This window comes from Piliocolobus tephrosceles, chromosome 4, assembly GCF_002776525.5.
Source record: "Piliocolobus tephrosceles isolate RC106 chromosome 4, ASM277652v3, whole genome shotgun sequence".
Taxonomy (NCBI): Eukaryota; Metazoa; Chordata; class Mammalia; order Primates; family Cercopithecidae; genus Piliocolobus; species Piliocolobus tephrosceles.
Window position 1 is genome coordinate 36,236,312 of NC_045437.1, and position 26,480 is coordinate 36,262,791.

General features: G+C 40.4%; 1 protein-coding gene across 3 annotated transcripts in view; it reads right to left on the minus strand.

Moving 5' to 3' along the window:
• Positions 1-26,480, minus strand: part of CPLANE1 (ciliogenesis and planar polarity effector 1) — a 149,747-nt gene that overhangs the window by 114,648 nt on the left and 8,619 nt on the right. The window contains exons 7-15 of one of the 3 annotated variants that reach the window (XM_023216493.2): positions 24,060-24,216; positions 23,232-23,335; positions 12,024-12,206; positions 8,750-8,999; positions 8,419-8,574; positions 7,482-8,251; positions 5,745-5,953; positions 5,466-5,546; positions 2,697-2,861 (exon numbers count right to left, since the gene is read on the minus strand). In XM_023216493.2, coding sequence (XP_023072261.2) covers positions 2,697-2,861; positions 5,466-5,546; positions 5,745-5,953; positions 7,482-8,251; positions 8,419-8,574; positions 8,750-8,999; positions 12,024-12,206; positions 23,232-23,335; positions 24,060-24,216 — 2,075 coding nt within the window. Of the gene's footprint in view, positions 1-2,696; positions 2,862-5,465; positions 5,547-5,744; positions 5,954-7,481; positions 8,252-8,418; positions 8,575-8,749; positions 9,000-12,023; positions 12,207-23,231; positions 23,336-24,059; positions 24,217-26,480 lie in introns of those variants that run through there. The other 2 variants (XM_023216494.3, XM_023216495.3) reach the window with 2 other exon arrangements.

A 26,480-nucleotide genomic window follows, 5' to 3' on the forward strand; every position in this document is an offset into this window, starting at 1 on the left:
CAGTGGCTCACACCAATAACCGCAGCATTTTGAGAGGCTGAGGTGTGAAGATCACTTGAACCCAGGAGTTCAAGACCAGCCTGGGCAACATAATCAAGACTCATCTCTATAAATAATAAAATAATTTTTTAAAATTAGCCAGGCATGGCCCGGCATGGTGGCTCACGCCTGTAATCCCAGCACTTTGAGAGGCCAAGGCGGGTGGATCAGGAGCTCAGGAGTTCGAGACCAGCCTGACCAACATGGTGAAACTCCGTCTCTACCAAAAACACAAAAATCAGTTAGGCGTGGTGGTACATGCCTGTAATCCCAGCTACTCAGGAGGCTGACGGAGGAGAATCACTTGAACCCAGGAGGCAGAGGTTGCAGTGAGCCAAGATCATGCCCCTGCACTCCAGCCTGGGTGACAAAGCAAGACTCCATCTCAAAAAAAAAGGAAAAAAAAAAATTAGCCACGCATGAGGCACATACCTGTGGTTCCAGCTACCTCATTTCCCAGCAGACTCATTTCTCGGAATTTATCTTAAAGAAATTATTAGTAGACTGGGCGCAGTGGCTCATGCCTGTAATCCCAGCATTTTGGGAGGCCAAGGTGGGTGGATCACAAGGTCAGGAAATCGAGACCATCCTGGTTAACACAGTGAAACCCTGTCTCTACTAAAAATACAAAAAATTAGCGTCTCTACTAAAAATACAAAAAATTAGCCGGGCATGGTGGCAGGCACCTGTAGTCCCAGCTACTCGGGAGGCTGAGGCAGGAGAATGGCATGAACCCGGGAGGCGGAGCTTGCAGTGAGCCGAGATCGCGCCACTGCACTCTAGCCTGGGCGACAGAGTGAGACTCCATCTCAAAAAAAAAAAAAAAAAAAAAAAGAAAGAAAGAAATTATTAGTAATGCTCACAAAGATTTAGGTACACTGCAGCATTATTTAAAATAGTAAATACATGGCAACAAAATGTACAATAGGAAAAAGGTTCAATAGATTTTTTAAGTTTATTGGCACTGGAAAATATTCATCATAATATTAAATTTATAAGATTATCCAGCTGTGGTAATATATACATATATATAAGTCAAAAGGCCCTAGACAAAAAAACTAAACTTATAAGTGATTTTGTTTCCTTTCTACTTTTCCATATTTTCAAAATTGCCTAATATGAACATGTATTACTTCCTTAATGAACACAAAAATTTAAAAAGATAAAAATCAGAAAGTAAGCCAAGCACAGTGGCTCACACCTATAATGCCAACACTTTGGGAGGCCAAGGTGGGCAGATTGCTTGGCCCCAGGAAGTCAAGATCAGCCTGGGCAACAGGGTGAGATCCCATCTCTACAAAAAATACCAAAATTAGCCAGGTGTGGTGGCACATGCCTGTAGTTCCAGCTACTCACGAGGCTGAGGTGGGAGGATGGCTTGAGCCCAGGCCGCAGAGGTCAGGTAAGCTAAGATCACTCAACCACACTCCAGCCTCGGCAACAGAATAAGACCATGTCTCAAAAAAAAAAAAAAAAACTCACAAAATAAGACATTTATAAACAGTGGCTGAAACAATCAAGAATGAAATCGGTATCAACTCTATTTAGAAATTTCGAGGCCGGGCGCGGTGGCTCAAGCCTGTAATCCCAGCACTTTGGGAGGCCGAGACGGGCGGATCACGAGGTCAGGAGATCGAGACCATCCTGGCTAACACGGTGAAACCCCGTCTCTACTAAAAAATACAAAAAAACTAGCCGGGCGAGGTGGCGGGCGCCTGTAGTCCCAGCTACTCGGGAGGCTGAGGCAGGAGAATGGCGTAAACCCGGGAAGCGGAGCTTGCAGTGAGCTGAGATCCGGCCACCGCACTCCAGCCTGGGCAACAGAGCGAAACTCCGTCTCAAAAAAAAAAAAAAAAAAAGAAATTTCGAATACATTGGGCCTTTCAGACACATTCATACATACAGTATACATCTAGCAGTCTACCACCCTATAACCATTATAAATATATTACATGTTCATTCATACATATCTTTCCCTCTGGTTATGCCCTAATTTAAATATACCTCTTTGGAAAAGTCAATCCAGATACTCTGCAATCTCTTAAACAGATTTTTTATTTATTTTTTTTCTTATTTTTTCCACCACCATGCCTGGCTAATTGTTTTTGTATTTTTAGTAGAGACGGGCTTTCACCATGTTAGCCAGGATGGTCTCAATCTCCTAACCTCGTGATCCACCCGCCTCGGCCTCCCAAAGTGCCCGCCTCACAGGGGTGAGCCACTGCGCCCAGCTCAGATTTTTTAGAAGACTCAAAATATCTCGGAAAATGATTTTTATGATTTCACTAAACCGCTGTAAGCAACAGTTAACATACTAAGGAAAAACACTTGGGTACCTAATATTATGTCTAACAAATATGGTTATAAGAAAGCAATTATACTATCAGCTCAGCAGGCAATTACTATACTGCTAAATCCTGGGGATTCTAAGATTTAAAAACAAACAAACAAAAAACCTCAACATAGTCCCTGCTATTAGGAAACTGAGAGTCCAAAATCCAACATAATACACTTAATCACCAGAAAGGTAGAACAACCAACTTTTATGTATAAGCAATTTCATGTCTATACTATAAATACAAACTAACAAGTAAATATACTAAATTCTGTAGTCCTAGCCACTTGAGGCAGCTGAGGTGGGAGAAAAAAAAACATACCTGAAAAATCTTTATTTTCTTTTACAGGTAGTTGGGACCATCTCAGGATTTCTCTTGCTAGCTGATCACACAATCCTTGAGCATCATTTAAATTATAGCTATAGAGGTGGCAGTATAAAAGAGAAAGATAATAGCGTATCTGAAGAAAATATGTCCTTCCTCCTCCTGAAACAAGAATTAAGCTTACCTTAAAAGTATGTAAGCAAAGGAATACCCTTGGTGTAGTGCTCAATTGACAGGAGTGTGTAGTTTGTGAAAATTCATCAAGTTGTACACTCATGATATGTAAACCTTTCTGTTTCACACTTCAATAAATGATTTTTTAACAGGTGAGTCATACTTTGCTCTTTTTCATTTTAAATTCTAAACAATTTATTTTCTTTCATCACATCCTAGGATGACTTAGATTTTACTCAAAGAAAGCTGCAAATTCTTATCATCTTAGCATTAAGGTCTACTAATAACTTTTATCTCAAGTATACACAGTATGAAACAGAAGGGAACATGCCACAAAAACTCCAAGGAACCATAAGTATATCAAAGGGACGGCCAAAGAGACTACCTGAAGCAGAAAAAACAGTTATCCAATAAGATAGGAGCAGCCCTGACAACTGCCTTTACATATCTAAAGGCTGAAACTGCTGGTTGCCTACCATTCTTTCTGAGTAAAATAATTCCAATTTTATTTGGGGATATAATGCACCGAGATCACAATTTCTCCCTAGATGTGGCCATGTAAAAATGTGACTATGTTCTCATTCAAGAGATAACATTGTATACAATTTCCAGAAAAGCTGCTTAAAGAAAGGTAAATTAGCTAGGAAATGCAACCTTTCTAGCTCTACCAACCTTTATCCTATTTGCTGCCTAGAATATGGATGTGATAGCTGAAGATCCAGGAACCATCTTAGCCTATGTAATGGCCTTCAGATTGGAAGCAATGCACTAAAGATGATACAGTAGAAAAACTAAAGGAGCCTGGGGCCTTGGTGATACCATGGAAACACCAAATCAGCCCCAAACTGCAACTTCTGCCCTCCTTTCACAAAGGAAAGCCACTCTTTCTCTGCTACTCTTAATCTCCATTACTAGAAGCCATTCCTAATGGATGTAGTTATAAATGAAATTAAACAAAATGTCCATAATGGAATTAATTACAAAAACTTTTCTTCATCCAGAACTTCACATCTCAGTGAATGCTGCTCTTCTTCATCCAGATGGACAATCCCAAAGTCAGAGAACTACACTAGCCTTCTTTCTCCAAGTCTACTCAATCACAAGTAGACTGATCAAGCCTATTAAATAACTGCCAAATGTAACCTCTGTTCTCCATTACTCTTGACATTGCTTTGGTTTCAAGCCTCCTCATCTGACTGATTTTCTTGCTTCCAAGTAAAACCCACATCCCTACATCATAGTCCTGCAACTGACCTTCCACAACTGACCAAAGTGATCTTTCTAAATGGCCTATCCTTATTTGTACAAGTCCTTTTCCTACCTCAAGTGTCTTAACTGATCCCACTGTCTTCAAGATAAAATCTTAATTCCTTAGCACTCCACTAAAGACCCTCCTTCATCACCTATTGTCCATCTGCCTCTCAACTTAGCTCTTATGATCCTCTCACCAATATCACATATACATATATCACGTAATCTAGTCCTACTAAACTACTTGAAGTTGAACAAATTGCCACGGTTTCTCAAGCCTTTCTGGTTTTAGAATACTATATCCTCTGTTATGTCATTTCCATGACCTTAATTGGCCAATATCTACTCAATTTTAAATGTCAACTCCAAGAGGCTTTCCCCAGACTGATGCTTGCACTCCATCCTGATTGTATTGAGGTGTTCTTCTGTGCTCCCTAAATGTCTACCATAAAACATAATGAGAAAAGTGACTGTGGGCAACTTGAGGGTAAAGTTAATTTATTTCAGTTATCCTAGTGCCTAATACAGTGCTGGGCACATAGCAGACACTCAACAAATACTGGTTAAGTAGATGAATTAATGAAACATACAAAGTCACAGCAGTCAGAAAATAAATGTAATAATAGGCCAAATCTGACCATGTAGGAGTTGCAGTCAGGGTTCCAGGGTCACCAGCTGAGAACCTCTGTCATCTCAGCCATATCCTCAGCTCTATATCATAAAAGCTATAACCAGTTTCTAACATCCACACCCCATATCCTTATCAAAAACTCCATGAAGCCCATACTTAATGCAACAAGACATTTAACTGACACACAATTCTTAAAGTTAAATTACTTAAAGGCAAAAAGCCCTCACTCTATCTTTCTCTAAGTCTATAAGTAGGTGGTGAAATACATGACCTATAGTTTCCCATTTAGATACTTGCAGTCTCTCTAACTGACAAAAAAAAGACCCACATTATTTTATTTAGGATCTAAATCTCATTTTTCCCGTCAACAATCAACCACAGGCTTTATCAGAAATCAAAGAAAGGACAGAAGGAGACTTACCTATAGATCACTGAAAAGATTCTTAGTGTTACCAATTCCAAGGTTAAGAATAATTTTAAATAAGTATTCATGAGTGTCAAGTTGCCTACAACATGTATTCTATTTGGCATTAGGATATCATAAGCACTCTGAAATTTAGAATTATTTTTAAGGTCTATGGCAAGTTAAAAGATGACCTGCTAATATAATGGCACATATGTTTTGGAATTCAGAATTACTGTTAAGATCTATAGCAAACTAAAAGGTGTCCTGCTAATATTATGGCACATATTTTTTAACACTCTCATACCTTTCTCTCCGATTTCTTGTAGAGTTTTTTTCCACAGCTGAACAGACTTTTCATATGATCCTAATAAGAAACACTCTTCCCCTAGAAAGTTTTTAACCAACAATTAGTCATAGTTAATTATATTACTTCATAAAAATTTACTTTGTTTTAAAATTCAGTTAATGGCACTCAGTCAGAAATTATTTTGAAAAACAAATCATTACAACCAATTAGAAATTCAAAGTCTGGTTAACTATGTCATTTATTCATGGAGTTAGAAAATATTCATAAGATACTCACCATTGATAGATTTAAGTTCTAAGGTTTGATTCAAGCAATCTCCAGTACTCTGTAGGTTAGCTTGCAAATGACATAACAGGGACTTGACAGTAGATGCTTCATGTGTCATCTTTTCAGTTAACTGACTATCAGCTTCAGGAACTCTTCGATTTAATTGTGCTTGATACCATAAAGTTTTTTTGTACAGTATTCTCCAGAGAATACGCAATCTGCAAATAAAATCAGGTAACTATCAAAAGTAAATTTCAGGCTAATGATGAGTTTAGCCTCCTTTTTAGCCTTTTTTTTTTTTTTTTTTTGCCTGTATTCTTCATCAGTATAACATACATACAAACTGATCACATTTAAATATAGCGCAAAATAAAATGATCAAAAAATGCTTTATATAAAATCTTCATAAATATTTTAAGCACCTGTAATCTTTTTTTTTTTTTTTTTTTAAAGACACAGGGTCTTGCTATGTTGCCCAGACTGATCTCAAACTCCTGGGCCCAAGCGATCGTCCTACCTCAGCCTCCTGAGCAGGTGAGATTACAAGTATGTGCCACTGCACTCCAGCCTAGGAAACAGGGTCTTGCTCTGTTGACCAGGCTGAATTGCAGTGGCTCCATCACAGCTTACTGTAGCCTCAACCTCCTGGGCTCAAGCAATCCTCCCATCTCAGCCTCCCAGGCAGCTGGGACCACAGGTGCACCACACTGGTTTTTGTTTTTTTTTTTTTTTCTTTTCAGGCAGGGTCTCCTTCTGTCGCCCACGCTGGAATGCAGTGGTGTGTTATCTGCTCAACCTCTGCCTCCTGGACTCAAGCGATCCTCTCGCCTCAGCCTCCTGGGTAGCTGGGATTACAGGCACATGCCAACAGGCCTGGCTACTTTTTTGGTTGTAGAGTTTCATCATGTTGCCCAGGCTAGTCGTGGGGTCAAGTGATCCACCTTCCTCAGCCTCCCAAAGTGCAGGATTACAGGCATGAGCCACTGTGCCCAGCCTAACTTTTTTAAGAGGTCATTTTGGCCAGGCACGGTGGCTCACGCCTGTAATCCCAGCACTTTGGGAGGCTGAGGTGGGCGGATCACCTAAGGTCAGGAGTTCTAGATCAGCCTGGCCAACATGGTGAAATCCCGTCTCTACTAAAAATACAAAAATTAGCCAGGCGTGGTGGCAGGTGCCTGTAATCACAGCTACTCAGGAGGCTGAGGCAGGAGAATCACTTGAACCCAGGAGGCGGAGTTTGCAGTGAGCTGAGATTGCACCATTGCACCCCAGCCTGGGGGACAAAAGCAAGACTCCATCTCAAAAAAAAAAAAAAAAGAGTTCATTTTTTAACAGTACTTAACTAAACCAAAATCTTTCAACATCATGGGTTTCCGAGACTAAGAAAATACGTATTGCACAACATTTGGCATAAATCCTGCAATTTTTTTTGGCAAACTAAAAGTGTATACATTTATCACATATAACATGACATATTTAACACGATGTTTTGAAGCATGTACTTAAATATTTTAAAAAATAAAATCTATAATGCTGAGTGCTAACAAATACAAGGTTTCCTTCTGGGATGATAAAAACGTTCTGAATTAGTGCTGTTTCACAACCTTATAAATATACTAACAAACACTGAATAGTACATTTTAAAATGATGAATTTTACAATATGGGAATTGTAGCTCGGTTTCTAAAAAAGTAAAAACATCCAAACTAATAGTATCCCAGTATTTATTAAAATAAGTGATTATACCTGTGTCCTGGCTGCTGCACAGGATATACTACTTGAGGATGAATCTTGAAAAATGAGTTCCAAGACCAGTTTTCCTGAGAACCATCATCTCGAAACATTTGAAAAATAGGTACCACCAATGAATCCTGAGCTGTTATTTTACTTCCATCAGCTGATGCTGAAATAACTTCAGGCTGAAGACTGTATACACCATTTAAATTGTCAGCTACCATTCTGAGTAAATAAAAACAGGCTAACAGTTTCTCTGAGAATAACTGACCCTTTTGTTGCTGAGTCAGCAAAAGTTTTATAGTATTTGAGGTCAGCTTTATCAAATGCCCCACATCTTGCTTGTATCTTATATCCCAATAATGGATTGATAAACACTGATGAAAAAGTTGAAAGATACAAAGTATCCATGCATTATGTCTTGAGCTTTTGCTTAAAAAAAGATCAAGTTTGGGAAAAGGACATTTTATAAATTGAAGAATATAAAAAAAATGAGTGATACAAACTACTATGTAATTTAACATTAAATTTTTTTCTGTCACAGTTTTTGAAATTCCTATAGTCCACGCAGCAAGTAGACTTTTCTGGATAGAATGCAGTTCTGTAATGGTTCTGTCTGTCTCCTCACTAGCATCCTTTGCATGTATCGTATCAAACATAGATGCAAATTCCAATCTTCCTTCCTTCATAGTACTACACAGCACATCATCTCTTTTGTTCCATAAAGGAAATAAGTTGTCTGGAAAGTGTCTGTCTTTGTTAGTTTCTTCTGCTTCAAAATCCTAAAACATGAGGGGAAAAAAACGATACTTACTACCATTTAATACCTTATCAATAGAATCACTTCGGTGTTCTTATATTTCTCTTCCCTTTAACAAGAGAAAAACAAAATGTTTCTTGGAATAAAGTCATAATTGTTCCAAGCAAATAAAATACTGCTACTAAGTACCTGAAAATCTGCTGTATTTTCATTTAAATTTATTGTTTCTTCTGCCTGCAAGAATTTGGGTACAGTGAAATCGGCTGAACTTTCATTTCCTTGGTGTTTTAACAGGCTAGACCTTAGGGAATTCAGTGATCGCAAGTTCAGTCCTTTGCCTTCTGGCTAAACAAGAAAAGATGAAAGATTTCCAAGAGCTAAACGTTATATGTAATTCTATTATAAGCAATTAAAAATTCTATAGACAACTGTATACAATTCAAGGACATTATTGTCAGTAAAGTTTTAAATTTGAAAAGAAAAAGGCAACTTTTCCCAATGATATAAAAAAGCCCTGTACCTTAGACAAGAGCACACTTTGATATATTTTCTCAAGCCTTTGGGTTGAATCAAGTAGAAGTGATCTCATGTGCACTGACGGAGACAGGCTATCAAGAAATCGAAGGGTTGTGACCATATATCCATCAGATATAACGAGGTAGGGTAACCGTGAGTGTGCTTTTATAGAAAATCTCTGTCTCATAGGGTCACTATCAGAAGCTGATGAATCAACAGAATTATTTGAATCTTGAAACGTAAACTGCTGTGGTCTAGTAAACAAACATCAAAATACAAGAATCAGTAAGAGAAAGATCTTAAGGAAAACAACAATGTTTTTAAAAGAAAAAGTTACAGAACAATGAAAAAGCAAGCAGGTGAAACACACAAAAAATATTAAATGTGTATATATATCTTTCCGGAAAATATAACACAGTGATTAAGACAAAATAATATATAGGTTCATATGTTTTAAAATTTTCCTAAATGGTAGCATTTATTCTATTTCATATTTAATCTACATACAACCTATTTCAGAAAATAATTTTTACTATTAAAGAGAGTTAGTTAACTTTCCTCTTACCATATATTTAAATATACTTACACAAATAAAATTATGAGCTATCAGTATACTTTTTATTAAAGAGGAGAAAGAAAAAAGTTGAGAAGATTTGGAGAGAATAGTGGTGAGTAAAATTTTACCTATTTAAATTTGAGTTTCCACTTAACTTAAACATACATTATTGTTATTATGATGTACCTGATTCTGATTATTTAATATCACTCCTTATTAAAGTTGGGGCTTTATGCCAGGCGCGGTGGCTCACGCCTGTAATCCCAGCACTTTGGGAGGCCGAGGCGGGCGGATCACAAGGTCAGGAGATCGAGACCACAGTGAAACCCCGTCTCTACTAAAAATACAAAAAATTAGCTGGGCGTGGAGGCGGGCGCCTGTAGTCCCAGCTACTCAGGAGGCTGAGGCAGGAGAATGGCGTGAACCCGGGAAGCGGAGCTTGCAGTGAGCTGAGATCTGGCCACTGCACTCCAGCCTAGGTGACAGAGCAAGACTCTGTCTCAAAAAAAAAAAAAAAAAAAGTTGGGGCTTTACAAATATAAAAGGAACAAAACATCAAAGTATATTGTAATATTTTTCTGGTTAGGCAGCTATTCAAATACAGATTTTTTTTATTAGTCAAATGGCAACAATAGAAAATTGGTAATTACAGGACATACACACCACAGACATCTGTAGAACCATTAAAAATAATGCCTAACATGGAAAGATATAAAGGATATACTGTTAAATCAAAAATGAAAAATAGTAAACAGGATATATAACATAATTTAGTCTTTAAAAAATAAACTAATATTGCTATTATCATTGTTATATGAATATTTTTAAAATCTGGGGGACAACATATTAAAATGTTAATAATTGTTATATTTGAAGTATAGGATTACAAGTATTTAATTTTCCACATTATTTAGTTTTGTAAATTTGATTTTTGAGTGCTAAAATAAATAATGAATACTATACTTTCATAATCAGAAAAAAAGCAATCAGTTTTGGAAGGTCCCAAATATTAATTTTAAAGGAGAATATGAGAAAATTCTAATGAATTATGAATTAGACCACAACAAGTAAGGAAAAAAATACTTTCACTGCAGGAAGTGACACATTTTTCCATTAGCATTACCAATTGCTAAAAATTGTCATTTTTGGGAGGCCGAGGCGAGTGGATCACAAGGTCAGGAGTTTAAGACCAGCCTGACCAATATGGTGAAACCCCGTCTCTAATAAAAATACAAAAATTATCTGGGCGTGGTGGCGTGCCTGTAATCCCAGGTACTCAGGAGGCTGAGGCAGAAGAATTTCTTGAACCCAGGAGGCAGAGGTTGCAGTAAACCAAGATTGCATCACTGCACTCCAGCCTGGGTGACAGAGCAAGACTCCATCTCAAAAAAAAAAAAAAATTAAATGTCATTTTTTTGCTAGATATAATCAAGGAAACACCCTACCTCAGTTTCCTTTCTACAAAGCAAAAGGAACAGATTAATTTCAAAGGTCTTTTCCAACTTTTCTGTCTTATAAATAGTTATGCATATGTGGCTAGCCACATATAATCAACATCAATAATAACAAATATTTACTGAGCACTAATTTTATGCCAGCCTGTGCTGACTTACAATTATGTATTATCTTACTTCATTCTCTAAACCCTAAGACACAATTAGTGTCACACTCATTTCACAGTAAAAGAAACTGAGGCTTAAAGAATAACCCTTCTGCAGGATTGGAGATCAAAAGAAATTTTTAAAAATAAAAAAATTAGTCGAGTGCGGTAGCTCACACCTGTACTTCTAGCACTTTGAGAGGCCAAGGCAGGTGGATCACCTGAGGTCAGGAGTTCGAGACCAGCCTGACCAACATGGTGAAACCCCTTCTTGTAACTAAAAATACAAAATTAGCCAGGCGTGGTGGCACATGCCTGTAATCCCAGCTACTTGGGAGGCTGAGGCAGGAGAATCACTTGAACCCGGCAGGGGGTGTTGCAGTGAGCTGAGATCACACCACTGCACTACAGCCTGGGCAACAAGAGCGAAACTCTATCTCAAGAAAAAAATAAATAAGAATGAAAATTTTAAAATTAAAAAAAAAAAAAAAAAGAATAACTAACCCAAAGTCATACAACTAATAAGTAAAAGAACCGGTATGTGAATCTTGATGTGACTCCAAAGCCAAATTGTTACTTCATCTCACAAGTAAAAATTACAATATGAAACATGCTATGCATGTAACAAAATATCACATGTATCCCATAAATATGTAAAATATTGCGTATCAATAAAAAAAATTTTAAAAACAACAACAAAAATTAAAATACAGCCAAATCCTACAGTTTTCTATCCATTTCCAATAAATTTTCCCCTTTGGGAAAAAAGTAGATAAATTCATATGTAAAGTTAATTTTCAGTTATTAATTTTCTAAGTGCTATTCTTTTATAACAATAAATGCTATATCATACTTTTATTAACTTTTATATCAAAGATAATTTTTAGTGCTATTAAATACTTAAATAACTTATACTTCCATACTCACAATGTCAAATTTTCACCAGGATTAAGCCACAAAAAGAAATAGAAGAAAACCATAAATAAGAAACAGATATTGAGATGATAGACTCAAAGAAAAAGTAAGACAATTTGAAAGATGAAATTTTTTTTAAATACACAATAAAGTAATACAAAACAGAAAAAAATCTATAAACAAATTAACACAATTCAAATGTCTCACCTATATGTTATTAGTGGATGAAGAGGAATAAATTCTGCTGGCCCAAATTCTATAGAGCAACCAAACGTAATTAATGTTAGCAATTCACCTTGGCAGGTCAATAAAACCAGAGAGCCACGTTTTAACATACAAGCCAGAAAAAGACTATCATGCGTCCAGCTGATATCACCTACCCAGTAGGACCTGTAATAAATAAAAAACAACATGTTTAGGAAAGATACTTCACAATGTCTGTGACGATTTAAAATGGGCTGTACCAAGCAGAGGTATGAAAGTTCAAAAACTGAGGGCAAAAGAATGACTGGTAGTAGACAACTGCCACACATATTTCATGAATTTTACTTCCTAGAACAAAGAAGTTTGTTCAAAACATCTATCTCAACAATATTCCAATTAGAAATTCATAAGCAATTAAAAAATGAAAATATTCGGCCAGGCGCGGTGGCTCAAGCCTGTAATCCCAGCACTTTGGGAGGCCGAGGCAGGCAGATCACCTGAGGTCAGGAGTTCAAGACCAGCCTGGCCAACATGTTGAAACCCCATCTCTACAAAAATACAAATAAGCCAGGCGTGGTGGCAGGTGCCCGTAATCCCAGCTACTGGGGAGGCTGAGGCAGGAGAATGGCTTGAGCTGGAGAGGCAGAGGTTGCAGTAAACTGAGATTGCACCACTGCGCTCTAGCCTGGGCCACAGAGCGAGACTCTGCCTAAAAAAAAAAAAACCAGAAAATACTCTTAAAGAACTGAGCTTTTTAGTCACTCACATATTAGAATGAATTTTAATCATATTAGAGTCTACAATCAAGATCTACTGATAGATTTCAAGGCCACATCTGTCCTCTCTACAGGAGTCCTCTCAACAGCAGACTCTCCCTCTTCCCAAAGCTCTAACTGGTACTACTCCTTAACTATTTCGTGATTTTTTAATTTACTTTATTTTTATTTTTTAAAATTTCAGATTTTAATTCCTTTATTCCCTTCTTTTCACAGGTGTTGATATCTGGTGATACTAATGTTTAATTAGAACAAACAGTAGGTCCTCCTCAGAAAATGACAGACACTAAATCAAAAAGACCACTGAACTGAAACTAATACTTTCAAAGTATTTTAATGTGAATGAGAAATTTACCAAAGAGAAAGGAACTTGTGGAGAGTAAAAGAAAACGAAGAGGCAGGGCTAGATGAACCTGAAAACTCTGAAAATGCATAGAAGAGCATGGAAAAGTATTCAGAAAAGGAAGTTAGAAGCTCTAAGAGGAAATTCTCCTGCTCTGTAATTTTGCATAGATCCTGGTGGTAGTTCATGTGCCATCCCAAATCACCACCTATGTTACTATTGACTCATATGTAGAGGATGCATATGTAGAGTCTTGTTTAAAAGACTAGGCTTGGCCAGGTGTGGTGGCGCAGACCCATAATCCCAACACTTTGGGAGGCCGAGGGAGGTGGATCATGAGGTCAAGAATTCAAGACCAGCCTGGCCAAGATAGTGAAACCCCGTCTCTACTAAAAATACAAAAAAAATTAGCCAGGTGTGGTGGTGGGCACCTGTAATCCCAGCTATTCGGGAGGCTGATGCAGAGAATTGCTTGAACCCAGGAAGCAGAGGTTGCAGTGAGCCGAGATTGCACCACCACACTCCAGCCTGGGTGACAGAGCAAAACTCCATCTTGGAAAAAAAAAAAAAAAAAAAAGACTAGGCTCTCTCGGCCAGGTGCAGCGGCTGACATCTATAATCACAGCATTTTGGGACGCCAAGGTGGGAGAACTGCATAAGGCCAGGAGTTCAAGACCAGCTGGGGCAACATAGCAAGACACCGGCTCTACAAAAAAAAAAAAAAAAAAAAAACACACGGGTCGTGACGGCATGCACCTATAGTCCCAGCTACTTGGGAGGTTGAGGCAAGGAGGGGGATAGCTTGAGCTTAGAAGTTTGAGGCTGCAGTGAGCTATGATCACACCATTGCACTCCAGACCAGGTGACAGAGCAAGACCCTGTCACATTAAAAAAAAAAAAAAGGAAGACACTCAGATCAAGACAGCTGACTAGACACAGGTAGTATGTAACTCCTCCATGAAGAGGAACCATGAACTATCTACTTACTATTAAGTAGTAAGTAGATACTCACATTTTGAGCAAATCCTCTAGGAGAGAACACTAGGATTTATCAGAAAAGAGATGGGAGGCACCAGAAGAAAGGGTTAGAGGCAGCCTGCCAGCCAGGGACTGACTAAGACTGGGGAAAGGCTCCTGAACACAGGGAAACAGTAAGATAAAAATCCACAGGGCTTCACACCCCAAAACAGGCTTTCATAATCTCTGAGTGGGAGAAACCCTCAACCCACTACGGCCTTGGGCCTCACATATGGAGCTGCCTAAAGACTGCTCAGAGACATTGCTCCAGAAAGGGAAAGCACATGGAATCCCACAGGCATCCAAGCCTAGAGCAGCCTCAGAAAGCCTAGATACCGGGGATCTACAGACTTGGCTGCTGCTGCACTGCTTCAGGGAGGAAGAGGAGAGACCAGGCGCTCTCAGGCACTCCTGGGAGGCTCCCTATCACCCTGCTATGGGCTGCTGTTGAGACCGAGATGTGAGCAGGCTGCACTCCTCACGGCTTCTTGCCTACACTGCTTGCCTGGAAGGGATACCACCCTCTCTGGTCCCAGGCCCAAGGTACCATTTTGAGTGTTTACAGCTGGGTTACGTCCCACCCTTGGGCTGAGTTGGGGCTGAGGTGGCTGCAGGCACCACCCAGCTCAGGGAAGAACAGGACAGACCAAGCTCTCCTAAGCACACTAAGGACAATGCCCACTAACCTGCCACAGAGCAGCTATGTCACTAGAGACTAGTTCCCCCAAACCATCACAACTTCCAGTAGCTCCAACATGGACAACTTGGGTCCTGGTGGGTTGCTTCACCACTACTACTGCCATCGCCCACACCATGCCAGATACTCAGAGGCCTGGGAAACTGCCCACACACCTAGACCACCACTCCCACTACTAGCTTCTAAGCATGCCACCTGGAGGCCCAAGAATCAGCCTTCAGGACCCACCAATACCAGGGCCAGTATAAGGTGGTCTAGGGCCTAAAAACAGGCACACTCACCCCTAGGGCCACTACTAGGGCCTGAAGACTGGCTCAGTTGCTGTCCAAGTCCCTAGCAAAACTTCGCCATAACCTCAACTAATAACTATACCTTAAGCCACTGAGGAAATCACAGATGCCACCAACCCTGTGTACTACTGAAGAAGTCATACAAAGATTACATTACCACAAGTATGCAAAATCAAAGCCAAAGTATCCTACTCAATCAACAACATACATCTTCAGGAAAAAATTCCCCTCTATAAATGCATTTTCAAAAAATTAAAACAAGCAACTGCTGTACCAGATGTACAGACATCAATGGAAGGACACAGAAAACATAAGAAAAGCAAGAAAACATGACACCACCAAAGGACCATAAAAACTGTCCAGCAATAGATGCCAATCAAAAATAATTCCCCCAGAGGTTCCAAGATGGCTGAATAGGAACAGCTCAGGTCTACAGCTCTCAGCGTGAGCGACGCAGAAGACGGGTGATTTCTGCATTTCCAACTGAGGTACCGGGTTCATCTCACTGGGGCTTGCCGGACAGTAGGTGCAGCCCACCGAGCATGAGCCAAAGTAGGGTGAGGCATTGCCTCACCCGGGAAGCACAAGGGGTCAGGGAATTCCCTTTCCTAGCCAAGGGAAGCTGTGACACACGGCACCTGGAAAATCAGGTCACTCCCACCCTAATACTGCATTTTTCCTTTCCAACGGTCTTAGCAAACGGCACACCAGGAGATTATACCCTGCGCATCACTTGGAGGGTCCCATGCCCACAGAACCTTGCTCATTGCTAGCACAGCAGTCTGAGATCAACTGCAAGGCAGCAGCAAGGCTGGGGGAGGGGCACCCACCACTGCTGAGGCTTGAGTAGGTAAACCAAGTGGCCAGGAAGCTTGAAGTGGGTGGAGCCCACCACAGCTCAAGGAGGCCTGCCTGCCTCTGCAGACTCCACCTACGGGAGCAGGGCATAGCTGAACAAAAGGCAGCAGAAACTTCTGCAGACTTAAATGTCCCTGACAGCTCTGAAGAGAGTAGTCGTTCACCCAGCATGGAGTTTGAGATCTGAGAACGGACAGACTGCCTCCTCACTTGGGTCCCTAACCCCCGAGTAGCCTAACTGGGAGACACCTCCCAGTAGGGACCAACTGACACCTCACACGGCCAGGTGCCCCTCTGAGACGAAGCTTCCAGAGGAACAATCAGGCAGCAACACTTGCTGTTATGCAATATTCGCTGTTCTGCAGCCTCTGCTGGCGATGCCCTGGCAAACAGGGTCTGTAGTGGATCTCGAGCAAACTCCAACAAACCTGCAGCTGAGGGTCCTGACTGATAGAAGGAAAACTAACAAACAGAAAGGACATCCACACCAAAACCCCATCTGTACATCACCATTATCAAAGACCAAAGGTAGATAAAACCACAAAGATGGGGAGAAACCAGAGCGGAAAAGCTGAAAATTCTAAAAATCGAGTGCCTCTTCACCTCCAAACAAATGCAGCTCCTCGCCAGCAATGGAACAAAGTTGGAGGGAGAATGATTTTGACGAGTTGAGAGAATAAGGCTTCAGATGATCAAGCTTCTCCGAGCTAAAGGAGGATGTTTGAACCCATCACAAAGAAGCTAAAAACCTTGAAAAAAGATTAGACAAATGGCTAACTGGAATAACTAGAGAAGAGAAGACCTTAAATGACCTGATGGAGCTGAAAACCATGGCACAAGAACTACGTGATGCATGTGCAAGCTTCAGTAGCCAATTCGATCAACTGGAAGAAAGGGTATCTATCAGTGATTGAAGAGCAAATGAGTGAAATGAAGTGAGAAGAGAAGTTTAGAGAAAAGAGTAAAAAGAAATGAACAAAGCCTCCAAGAAATATGGGACTATGTGAAAAGACCAAATCTACGTCTGAATGGTGTATCTGAAAGTGACGGGGAGAATGGAACCAAGTTGGAAAACACTCTTTAGGATATTATCCAGGAGAACTTCCCTAACCTAGCGAGGCAGGCCAACATTCAAATTCAGGAAATACAGAGAACACCACAAAGATACTACACGAGAAAAGCAACTCCAAGACACATAATTGTCAGATTCACCAAAGCTGAAATGAAGGAAAAAAATGTTAAGGGCAGCCAGAGAGAAAGGTCAGGTTACCCACAAAGGGAAGCCCATCAGACTAACAGTGGATCTCTCGGCAGAAACTCTATAAGCCAGAAGAGAGTGGGAGCCAATATTCAACATTCTTAAAGAAAAGAATTTTCAACCCAGAACTTCATATCCAGCCAAACTAAGCTTCATAAGTGAAGGAGAAATAAAATCCTTTACAGACAAGCAAATGCTGAGAGATTCTGTCACCACCAGGCCTGCCTTACAAGAGCTCCTGAAGGAAGCACTAAACATGGAAAGGAACAACCGGTATCAGCCACTGCAAAAACATGACAAATTGTAAAGACCATTGATGCTAGGAAGAAACTGTATCAACTAATGAGCAAAATAACCAACTAACATCATAACGACAGGATCAAATTCACACATAACAATATTAACCTTAAATGTAAATGGGCTAAATGATTCAATTAAAAAACACAGACTGGTAAATTGGATAAACAGTCAAGACCCATCAGTGTGCTGTATTCAGGAGACCCATGTCACGTGCAGAGACACACATAGGCTCAAAATAAAGGGATGGAAGAAGATCTCCAAGCAAATGGAAAACAAAAAAAAGCAAGGGTTGCAATCCTAGTCTCTGATAAAACAGACTTTAAACCATCAAAGATCAAAAGAGACAAAGAAGGCCATTACATAATGGTAAAGGAATCAATTCAACAAGAAGAGCTAACTATCCTAAACATATATGAACCCAATACAGGAGCACCCAGATTCATAAAGCAAGTCCTTAGAGACCTACAAAGAGACTTAGACTCCCACACAGTAATAATGGGAGATTTGAACACCCCACTGTCAACATTAGACAGATCAATGACCCAGAAAGTTAACAAGGTTAACAAGGAATTGAACTCAGCTCTGCACCAAGCAGACTAATAGACATCTACAGAACTCTCCACCTCAAATCAACAGAATATACGTTCTTCTTAGCACAACATTGCACTTATTCCAAATAATAGGCATTAGAGACTACAAAAGACAGGAGTGGAGTGAGGGCTGAAAAATTACTTATTGAGTACAATGTTCACTATTAACACTAAATGCCCAGACTTCACCACTACACAACATACACATAAAGTGAGTGAACTTATAAGTTATCAGTATGCCTGAGGGGTAAGAGAGATCAAAAAGAGACGAAAACATATTTAAAAGAATAATAAATGAAAACTTCCTAAGTCTAGCAAGAGAGTTAGACATCCAGATACAGGAGGCCCAGTGATCCCTACGCAAATACACAGCAAAAAGGACTCCACTAGAGGATATTATATTCAGAATGTGTTAAGTCAAAGGGAAAGAAAGAATTTTAAAATTAGCAAAAGAAAAGAGTCCAGTCACCTATAAAAGAAACTCATCAATTTCCTCTAGGTTTTGTAGTTTGTGAGCGTATTATTTCATAATAGTCTTAATAGTCGTTGTATTTCTGTTGTATCAACTATAATGTTTAGAACTGGAACAAGACAAGGATGCCTACTTTTACCACACCTATTCAACATAATGCTAGAAGTCCTAGTCAGAGCAATCAGGCAAGGTAAAAAAATAAATGGTATCCAAATTATCACTGTTCACTGACAATATAATCTTATATCTAGAAAACCCTAAAGACTCCACAAAAACTCTTAGATTTGATAAATGAATATAGTAAGATTTCAGGATTCTTTATATAACAAAATGAATATACAGAAATCAGTAGAAAATACACCAGTAACTATGTAGCCAATGATTGAATCAAGAAGGCAATCCCATTAACATTAGCTACAAAAAATAAAATACCTAGCAATATATTTAGTCAAGAAGGTAAAAGCTCTCTATGAGGAGAACTATAAAACACTGATAAAAGAAATCATAGATGACACAAACAAATGAAAAAGCAACTCATGCTTATGGATTAAAAGGCCAGTATCATTAAAATGAACATACTGCCCAAATAAATCTACAGATTCAATGCAATCTCTATCAAATTACCAGTGCCATTTTTCACATAATTAGAAAGAACAATCCTAAAACTCGTATGGAACCAAAAACAAAAGAACAAAGCTAGAGGCATCATATTACTTAATTTCAATTTTTTTTTTTTTTTTTTTTTTTTTTTGAGACGGAGTCTCGCTCTGCCGCCCAGGCTGGAGTGTAGTGGCCAGATCTCAGCTCACTGGAAGCTCTGCCTCCCGGGTTTTACGCCATTCTCCTGCCTCAGCTTCCCGAGTAGCTGGGACTACAGGCGCCCACCACGTCGCCTGGCTAGTTTTTTGTATTTTTTAGTAGAGACGGGGTTTCACTGTGTTAGCCAGGATGGTCTCGATCTCCTGACCTCGTGATCCACCCATCTCGGCCTCCCAAAGTGCTGGGATTACAGGCTTAAGCCACCGCGCCCGGCTTTTTTTTTTTTTTTTTTTGCGACGGATTCCCGCTCTGTCACCCCGGCTGGAAGCAGTGGGGCGATTTCAGGTCACTGCAACCTCTGCCTCCTGGGTTTAAGCAATTCTCCTGCCTCAGCCTCCTGAGTAGCTGGGATTACAGGCGCCCGCCACCACGCCAGCTAATTTTTGTATTTTTACTAGAGACGGGGTTTCACCATGTTGATCAGGCTGGTCTTGAACTCCTGAACTCATGATCTGCCCGCCTCTGCCTCCCAAAGTGCTGGGATTATAGGCGTGAGCCACTGCCCCCAGGATTTTTTTTTTTTTTTTTTGAGACAGAGTTTCACTCTTGTTGCCCAGGCTGGAGTACAATGGTGCAATGTCTCGGCTCACCACAACCTCCACCTCCTGGGTTCAAGCGATTCTCTTGCCTCAGCCTCCCAAGTAGCTGGGATTACAGGCATGTGCCACCATGCCCAGCTAATTTTACAAAATCCAGGTTAGTAGAGACAGGATTTCTCCATGTTGGTCAGGGTCTCCAACTCCCACCCTCAGGTGATCCACCCACCTCAGCCTCCCAAAGTGCTGGGATTACAGGCGTGAGCCACCATGCCCAGCCTACTAATTTCAAACTATACTGCAAGGCTATAGTAGCCAAAAGAGCATGGTACTGGTATAAAAACAGCACACAGATAAATGTAACAGAATACAGAACCCAGAAACAAAGCCACATTCCTACAACCAACTGATCTTCAGCAAAGTCAATACAAATATACACTGGGGAAAGGACACCCTATTCAATAAAAATAGTGCTGGGAAAATTGGATAGATGTGCAGAAGAATGAAACTGGACCCATAACTCTCATCATATACAAAAATTAACTCAAGATGGATTAAAGACCTAAACATAAGGCCTGAAACTATAAAAATCCTAGAAGAAAACCTAGGAAAAACCCTTCTGGACATTGGGCTAGGCAAAGAATTTAAGGCCGCATCCTCACACGCAAATACAACAAAAATAGACAAATGAGAATTAATTAACTTAAAAAGCTTCTGCACAGCAAAAGACACAACTGAAGTAAAAAGACAACCTACAGAATGGGAGAAAATATTTGCAAACTATGCATCTGACAAAGGGCTAATATCTAGGATCTATGAAAAACTAAGACAACTCAACAAGCAAAAAAAAAAAAAAAAAACCTCATTAAAAACTGGGCAAAGGGCATGAACAGACATTTCTCAAAAGACATACAACCAGCCAATAAACATATGAAAAAATGCTCAACATCACTAATCATCAGAGAAATGCAAATCAAAACCACAATGAGATAACATACCAGTCAGAATGGCTATTACTAAAAAGTCAAAAAACAACATGTTGGCAAGTATGCAGAGGAAAGGGAACGTGGGAACATGTTTCTCATGGGAACATGAGAAAAGGGAACAAACAAGATTGGCGGGAATGTAAATTAGTATAATCATTATGCTACAAACATTTCTCAAAGAACCAAAATAGGAACTACCATTCAATCCAGTAATCCCACTACTGGGTATATAACCAAAGGGAAAGAAATCATTGTATCAAAAAGGTACTTGCACCTCATATATTTATCACATTACTGTTCACAATAGCAAAGATAGGGAATCAACAAAACCATCTAACAACAGAGGATTTTTAGTAGAGATGGGGTCTCATCGTGTTAGCCAGGATGGTCTCGATCTCCTGACCTCGTGATCCAGCCACCTCGGCCTCCCAAAGTGGTGGGATTACAGGTGTGAGCCACCACGCCCGGCATCAAATACTACATATTATAACTTATAAGTGGGGACTAAACAATGGGTCCACATGGACATACAGAGTAGAATAATAGACACTGGAGACTACAAATGACGGGAGGGGAGTGAGGGTTGAAAAATTACCTATTGGGTACAATGTTCACTATTAACACTAAAAGCCCAGACTTCACCACTACACAACATGTACATGTAAGAAACATGCACCTGAGGCCGGGTGCGGTGGCTCACGCCTGTAACCCCAGCACTTTCAGAGGCCAAGGCAGGTGGATCACAAGGTCAGGAGATCAAGACCATCCTGGCTAAAACGGTGAGACTCCGTCTCTACTAAAAAAATACAAAAAAATTATCTGGGCATGGTGGCGGGAGCCTTTAGTCCCAGCTACTGGGGAGGCTGAGGCAGGAGAATGGCATGAACCCAGGAGGCAGAGCTTGCAGTGAGCCAAGATCGTGCCACTGCACTCCAGCCTGGGTGACAGAGCGAGACTCCATCTCAAAAAAAAAAAAGAAAAGAAAAGAACTATGCACCTGTACCCATTAAATAAATTTTTAAAAATTTTTTTTAATTTTTAAAGACTATAAACCCCCCAGGCTCTCTGATTAAATAATGGTCTTTCCAAACAAGCCTTTTTCATTTCAGCCTCTCCAATTCATCCCAACATTTCTCTACTTACTCATGATTAAATTTCTCCCAGGAAGACACAAAAATAAATGAAAGAGAAAAGAAAGTATGTTATCTACTACCCCACCAGACCCTTCCTTAAAGTATTTAAGGCATTCCTTATATAAAGCAACTTTTAGGCTGGGCATGATGGCTCAGGCCTGTAATCCCAGCACTTTAGCAGGCCAAGGTGGGAGGATCACTTAAGGCCAGGAGCTCAAGACCAGCGTGGTCAACATAGCAAGACCCTGTCTCTACAAAAAACTTTAAAAAGTTAGCCACATACAATGACACACACACCTGTAGTCCCAGCTACTCAGAAGGCTGAGGAAGAAAGGACTGCCTGAGCCCAGGAATTCAATGCTGCAGCGAGCTATGATCACACCACTACACTCCAGCTTGGGCAATAAGTAAGACCCCATCTTTTTTTTCTTTTTTTTTTTTTTTGAGACAGTCTCCCTCTATCATCCAGGCTGGAGAGCAGTAGTGCAATCTCAGCTCACTGCAATCTCCGCCTCCTGGGTTCAAGCCATTCTCATGCCTCAGCCTCCCAAGTAGCTGGGACTACAGGTGCATGCCACCACACCTGGCTAATTTTTTTTTGTATTTTTTTTAGTAGAGATGGGGTTTCACCATTTTGGCCAGGCTGGTCTTGAACTCCTGACCTCAGGTGATCCACCCACCTCGGCCTCCCAAAGTGTTATGATTACAGGTGTGAGCCACCACGCCCAGCCTCGGCCTCCCAAAGTGCTGTGATTACAGGTGTGAGCCACTGTGCCCAGTCTTTTTTTTTTTCTTTGAGACAGGGTCTTGCTCTGTTGCCCAGACTCAGACCGGAGTGCAGTGGTGAGATCATAATTCACTGCAGCCTCTATCACCCAGGATCAGGTGATACCCCCATCTCAGCCTCCCAAGTAGCTGGGACTACAGGTGTCCACTACCATGCTCGGCTAATTTCTTTCTATTTTTCAGTAGAGGCGAGGTCTCATTATGTTGCCCAAGCTGGTCTCAAACCCCTGAGCTCAAGTGATCCTCCCACCTTGGTTTCCCAAAGTGCTAGAATTAAAGGAGTGAGCCTGACAGAGACCCATCTCTTTTAAAAGAAAAAAAGAAAAAAAGACAGACAAAAGAGTTCTTACCTAATAAGTGCAGCTGGAACCACGCGACTCTTGTTACTACATCCTTTAAGGCTACCACAGAGAGTAACAAAATTCAGTGTGTTTATAAATAATACCTGAGTTGCCTAGAAAGGAAAAAAAAGACAAGAAAACTATTAAAATTATTTTACTGTAACCATCACTTATAATTCTGGCGACATAGAGATCTATTACTATATTAATAAACTATCTAGGGAGAATTTCTCAACTGGCAAGGCAATATTGACCCCTGGTAGCCTTTGCTCTTTTATGTTCCACCTTAAGAACATTAGTTACCACAGTGCTCTTCTTTCCTCTTTTTCCCTTATTCTTTTTTCATTTCTGAAAGCCAAGTTTTGAAAGTTACGGCATCTAATTTAAAGAACTTTACCAATCCACAATGTTAAGTTGGATTAAACACCACCAACTTCAAGAATATAAAGTAGGCTGGGCACAGTGGCTCACACCTGTAATCCCAGCACTTTGGGAGGCTGAGGTGGAAGAATTGCTCGAGCTCAGGAATTCAAGACCAGCCTGGGCAATATGGCAAAACCTCATCTCTACCAAAAAAATACAAAAATTAGCCAGCCATGGTGGTATAAGCCTGTGGCCCCAGCTACTTGGAAGGCTAAGGTGAGAGGATCACTTCAGCCTGGGAGGTCGAGGCTGCAGCAAGCCATGATCGCACCACTGTACTCCAGCCTAGGCAACAGATGGAGACCCTGTCTCAAAAAAAAAGGATATAAAGGAGTATTTAGAAAAAGAAAAATCTCAAAACTCGAATAAACTCCTTCTTTTATAGATTACTTTCTAAGACAGATATTTACTGACCTTGGGGTCTTTCTGATTAAGAGTTACTGCCAGGGTAAGGCCATCTCTTGAAAAGGCAGAAATTAGAGCTCCTCTTGACTTTACTGATTCACATTTAGGAATTAGACTGCAGAGATGACAGTCTTGTTGAGCCCAATGAACATGGTATGGCAATGATCTAAAAAAATAATGAAATAATTGAAAACAAAATGTATAGTAACTTTTAAATTTATATATAGTTCATTACAAAAATTAAAGGATCCATCCAAATTCCTACATGTGCACATGTACTTAGGGAATATTTTAGAGACAATGTTAATCCATTGTGTTGCTATAAAGGAATGCCTGAGACTGAGTAATTTACAAAGAAAAGGGGTTGGCTGGGCGTGGTAGCTCACAACTGTAATCCCAACACTTTGGGTGGCGGAGACAGGTGGATCACTTGAAGCCAGGAGTCTGAGACCAGCCTGGCCAACATGGTGAAACCCTGCCTCTGCTAAAAACACAAAATTAGCTGGGCATGGTGACATGCACCTGTAATCCAAGCTATTCAGGAGGCTGAGGCAGGAGAACTGCTTGAACCTGGGAAGTGGAGGTTGCAGTGAGCCAAGATCGTGCCACTGCACTCCAGCCTGGGCAACAGAGTGAGACTCCGTATCAAAAAAAAAAAAAAAGAAAAGAAACAAAGAAAGAAAAGGGGTTTATTCGGGCTCACGGTTCTCCAAACTGTGCAAACATGGCTTAGGCATCTCCTCGGATTCTTGTGAGGGCTTCAGGAAGCTTATAACCATGGCAGAAAGGAAAGAGGGAGAAGCATTTTCCCAAGAGAGGGAGTACAGGAGAGAAGGAGGAGATTCCAGGCTCTTTTAAACAACCAGATCTCCCGTGAAGTCAGAGCAAGAACTCATTACTGTTAAGCAGAATACCAAGCCATTCATAAGGGATCTGCCCCCTCGACCCCAACATCTCCCACCAGGCCCCACCTCCAACATTGCAACATTAAGGATTATTTTCAACATGAGATTTGGAGGGGATGAACATCCAAACTATATCAGAGACCTTTCAGAAGTCTGTGCACAAAAGAATAGCTGCAGATTAGCTAAATAAATTGAATATCAGAGTTTTGTTAGTAGAGCCATGTTTTTATATGCATCCCCAAATATATTATACCTGCTTCCACTAAAAGTTTGGATAAACATATTTCAACATAATAACAAACATTTTTACAGGAATTTAAAAAGTAGGTCAGGAGTTCAAGACCAGCCTGGCCAATATGGTGAAACTCCATATCTACTAAAAACATAAAAATTAGCCAGGCGTGGGGGTGCACACCTATAGTCTCAGTCACTTGGGAGGCTGAGGCAGAAGAATCACTTGAACCTGGGAGGCAGAGGTTGCAGTGAGGCAAGATTGCGCCACTGCACTCCAGCCTGGGCAACAGAGCAAGACTCTGTCTAAAAAAAATAATAAAATAAAAAATAAAAAGTAGAGAAGGCCAGGCATGGTGGCTAATACCTGTAATCCCAGCACTTTGGGAGGCCAAGTCGGGCAGATCATTTGAGGTCAGGAGTTTGAGACCAGTCTGGCCAACAAGGTGAAACCGTGTCTTTACTAAAAATATAAAAATTAGTTGGGCATGGTGGTGTGAGCCTGTAGTCCCCGTTACTCTGAAGGCTGAGGCAGGAGAATTGCTTGAACCTAGAGGGCAGAAGTTGCAGTGAGCTGAGATCACACCACTGCACTCCAGTCTGGGTGACAGAGCAAGACTCTGCCTCAAAAAAACAAACAAACAAAAAAAAACAGAAACAAAAATACAAAAAATTAGCTGGGCATGGTGGTGCGTGCCCATCATCCTAGCTACTCAGGAGGCTGAGACAGGAGAATTGCTTGAACCTGGGAGGCAGAAGTTGCAGTAAGCCAAGATTGCACCACCACACTCCAACCAAGACAGAGCAAAAAGACTCTGTTTCAAAAATAGATAGATAGATAGATAGATAGATAGATAGATAGATAGATAGATAGATAGACAGACAGACAGATAGACAGAAAAGGGAAACTTCTGAGATAGTATCAATGTTCTACAATTGATCCAAGTGATACATATATTTATATTTCAAATAGGTGTATATATTTCTCAAAGTCTATCTAGTTGTACACTTAAGATTTGTTCATCTTCTTTTATTTATTTATTTATTTTCCAGACAGGGTCTCACTCTGTCACCCAGGCTGGAGTGCAGTGGCACGATTTCAACTCACGGCAACCTGGACTTCCCAGGCTCCTGTGATCCTCCCACCTCAGCCTCCCAAGCAGCTGGGACTATAGGTATGTGCCACTATGCTCAGCTAATTTTTTTTATATTTTTTGTAGAGATGGGATTTTGCTATGTTGTCCAGGCTGACCTTGTGATCCACCTGCCTTGGCCTCCCAAAGTGCTGGGATTA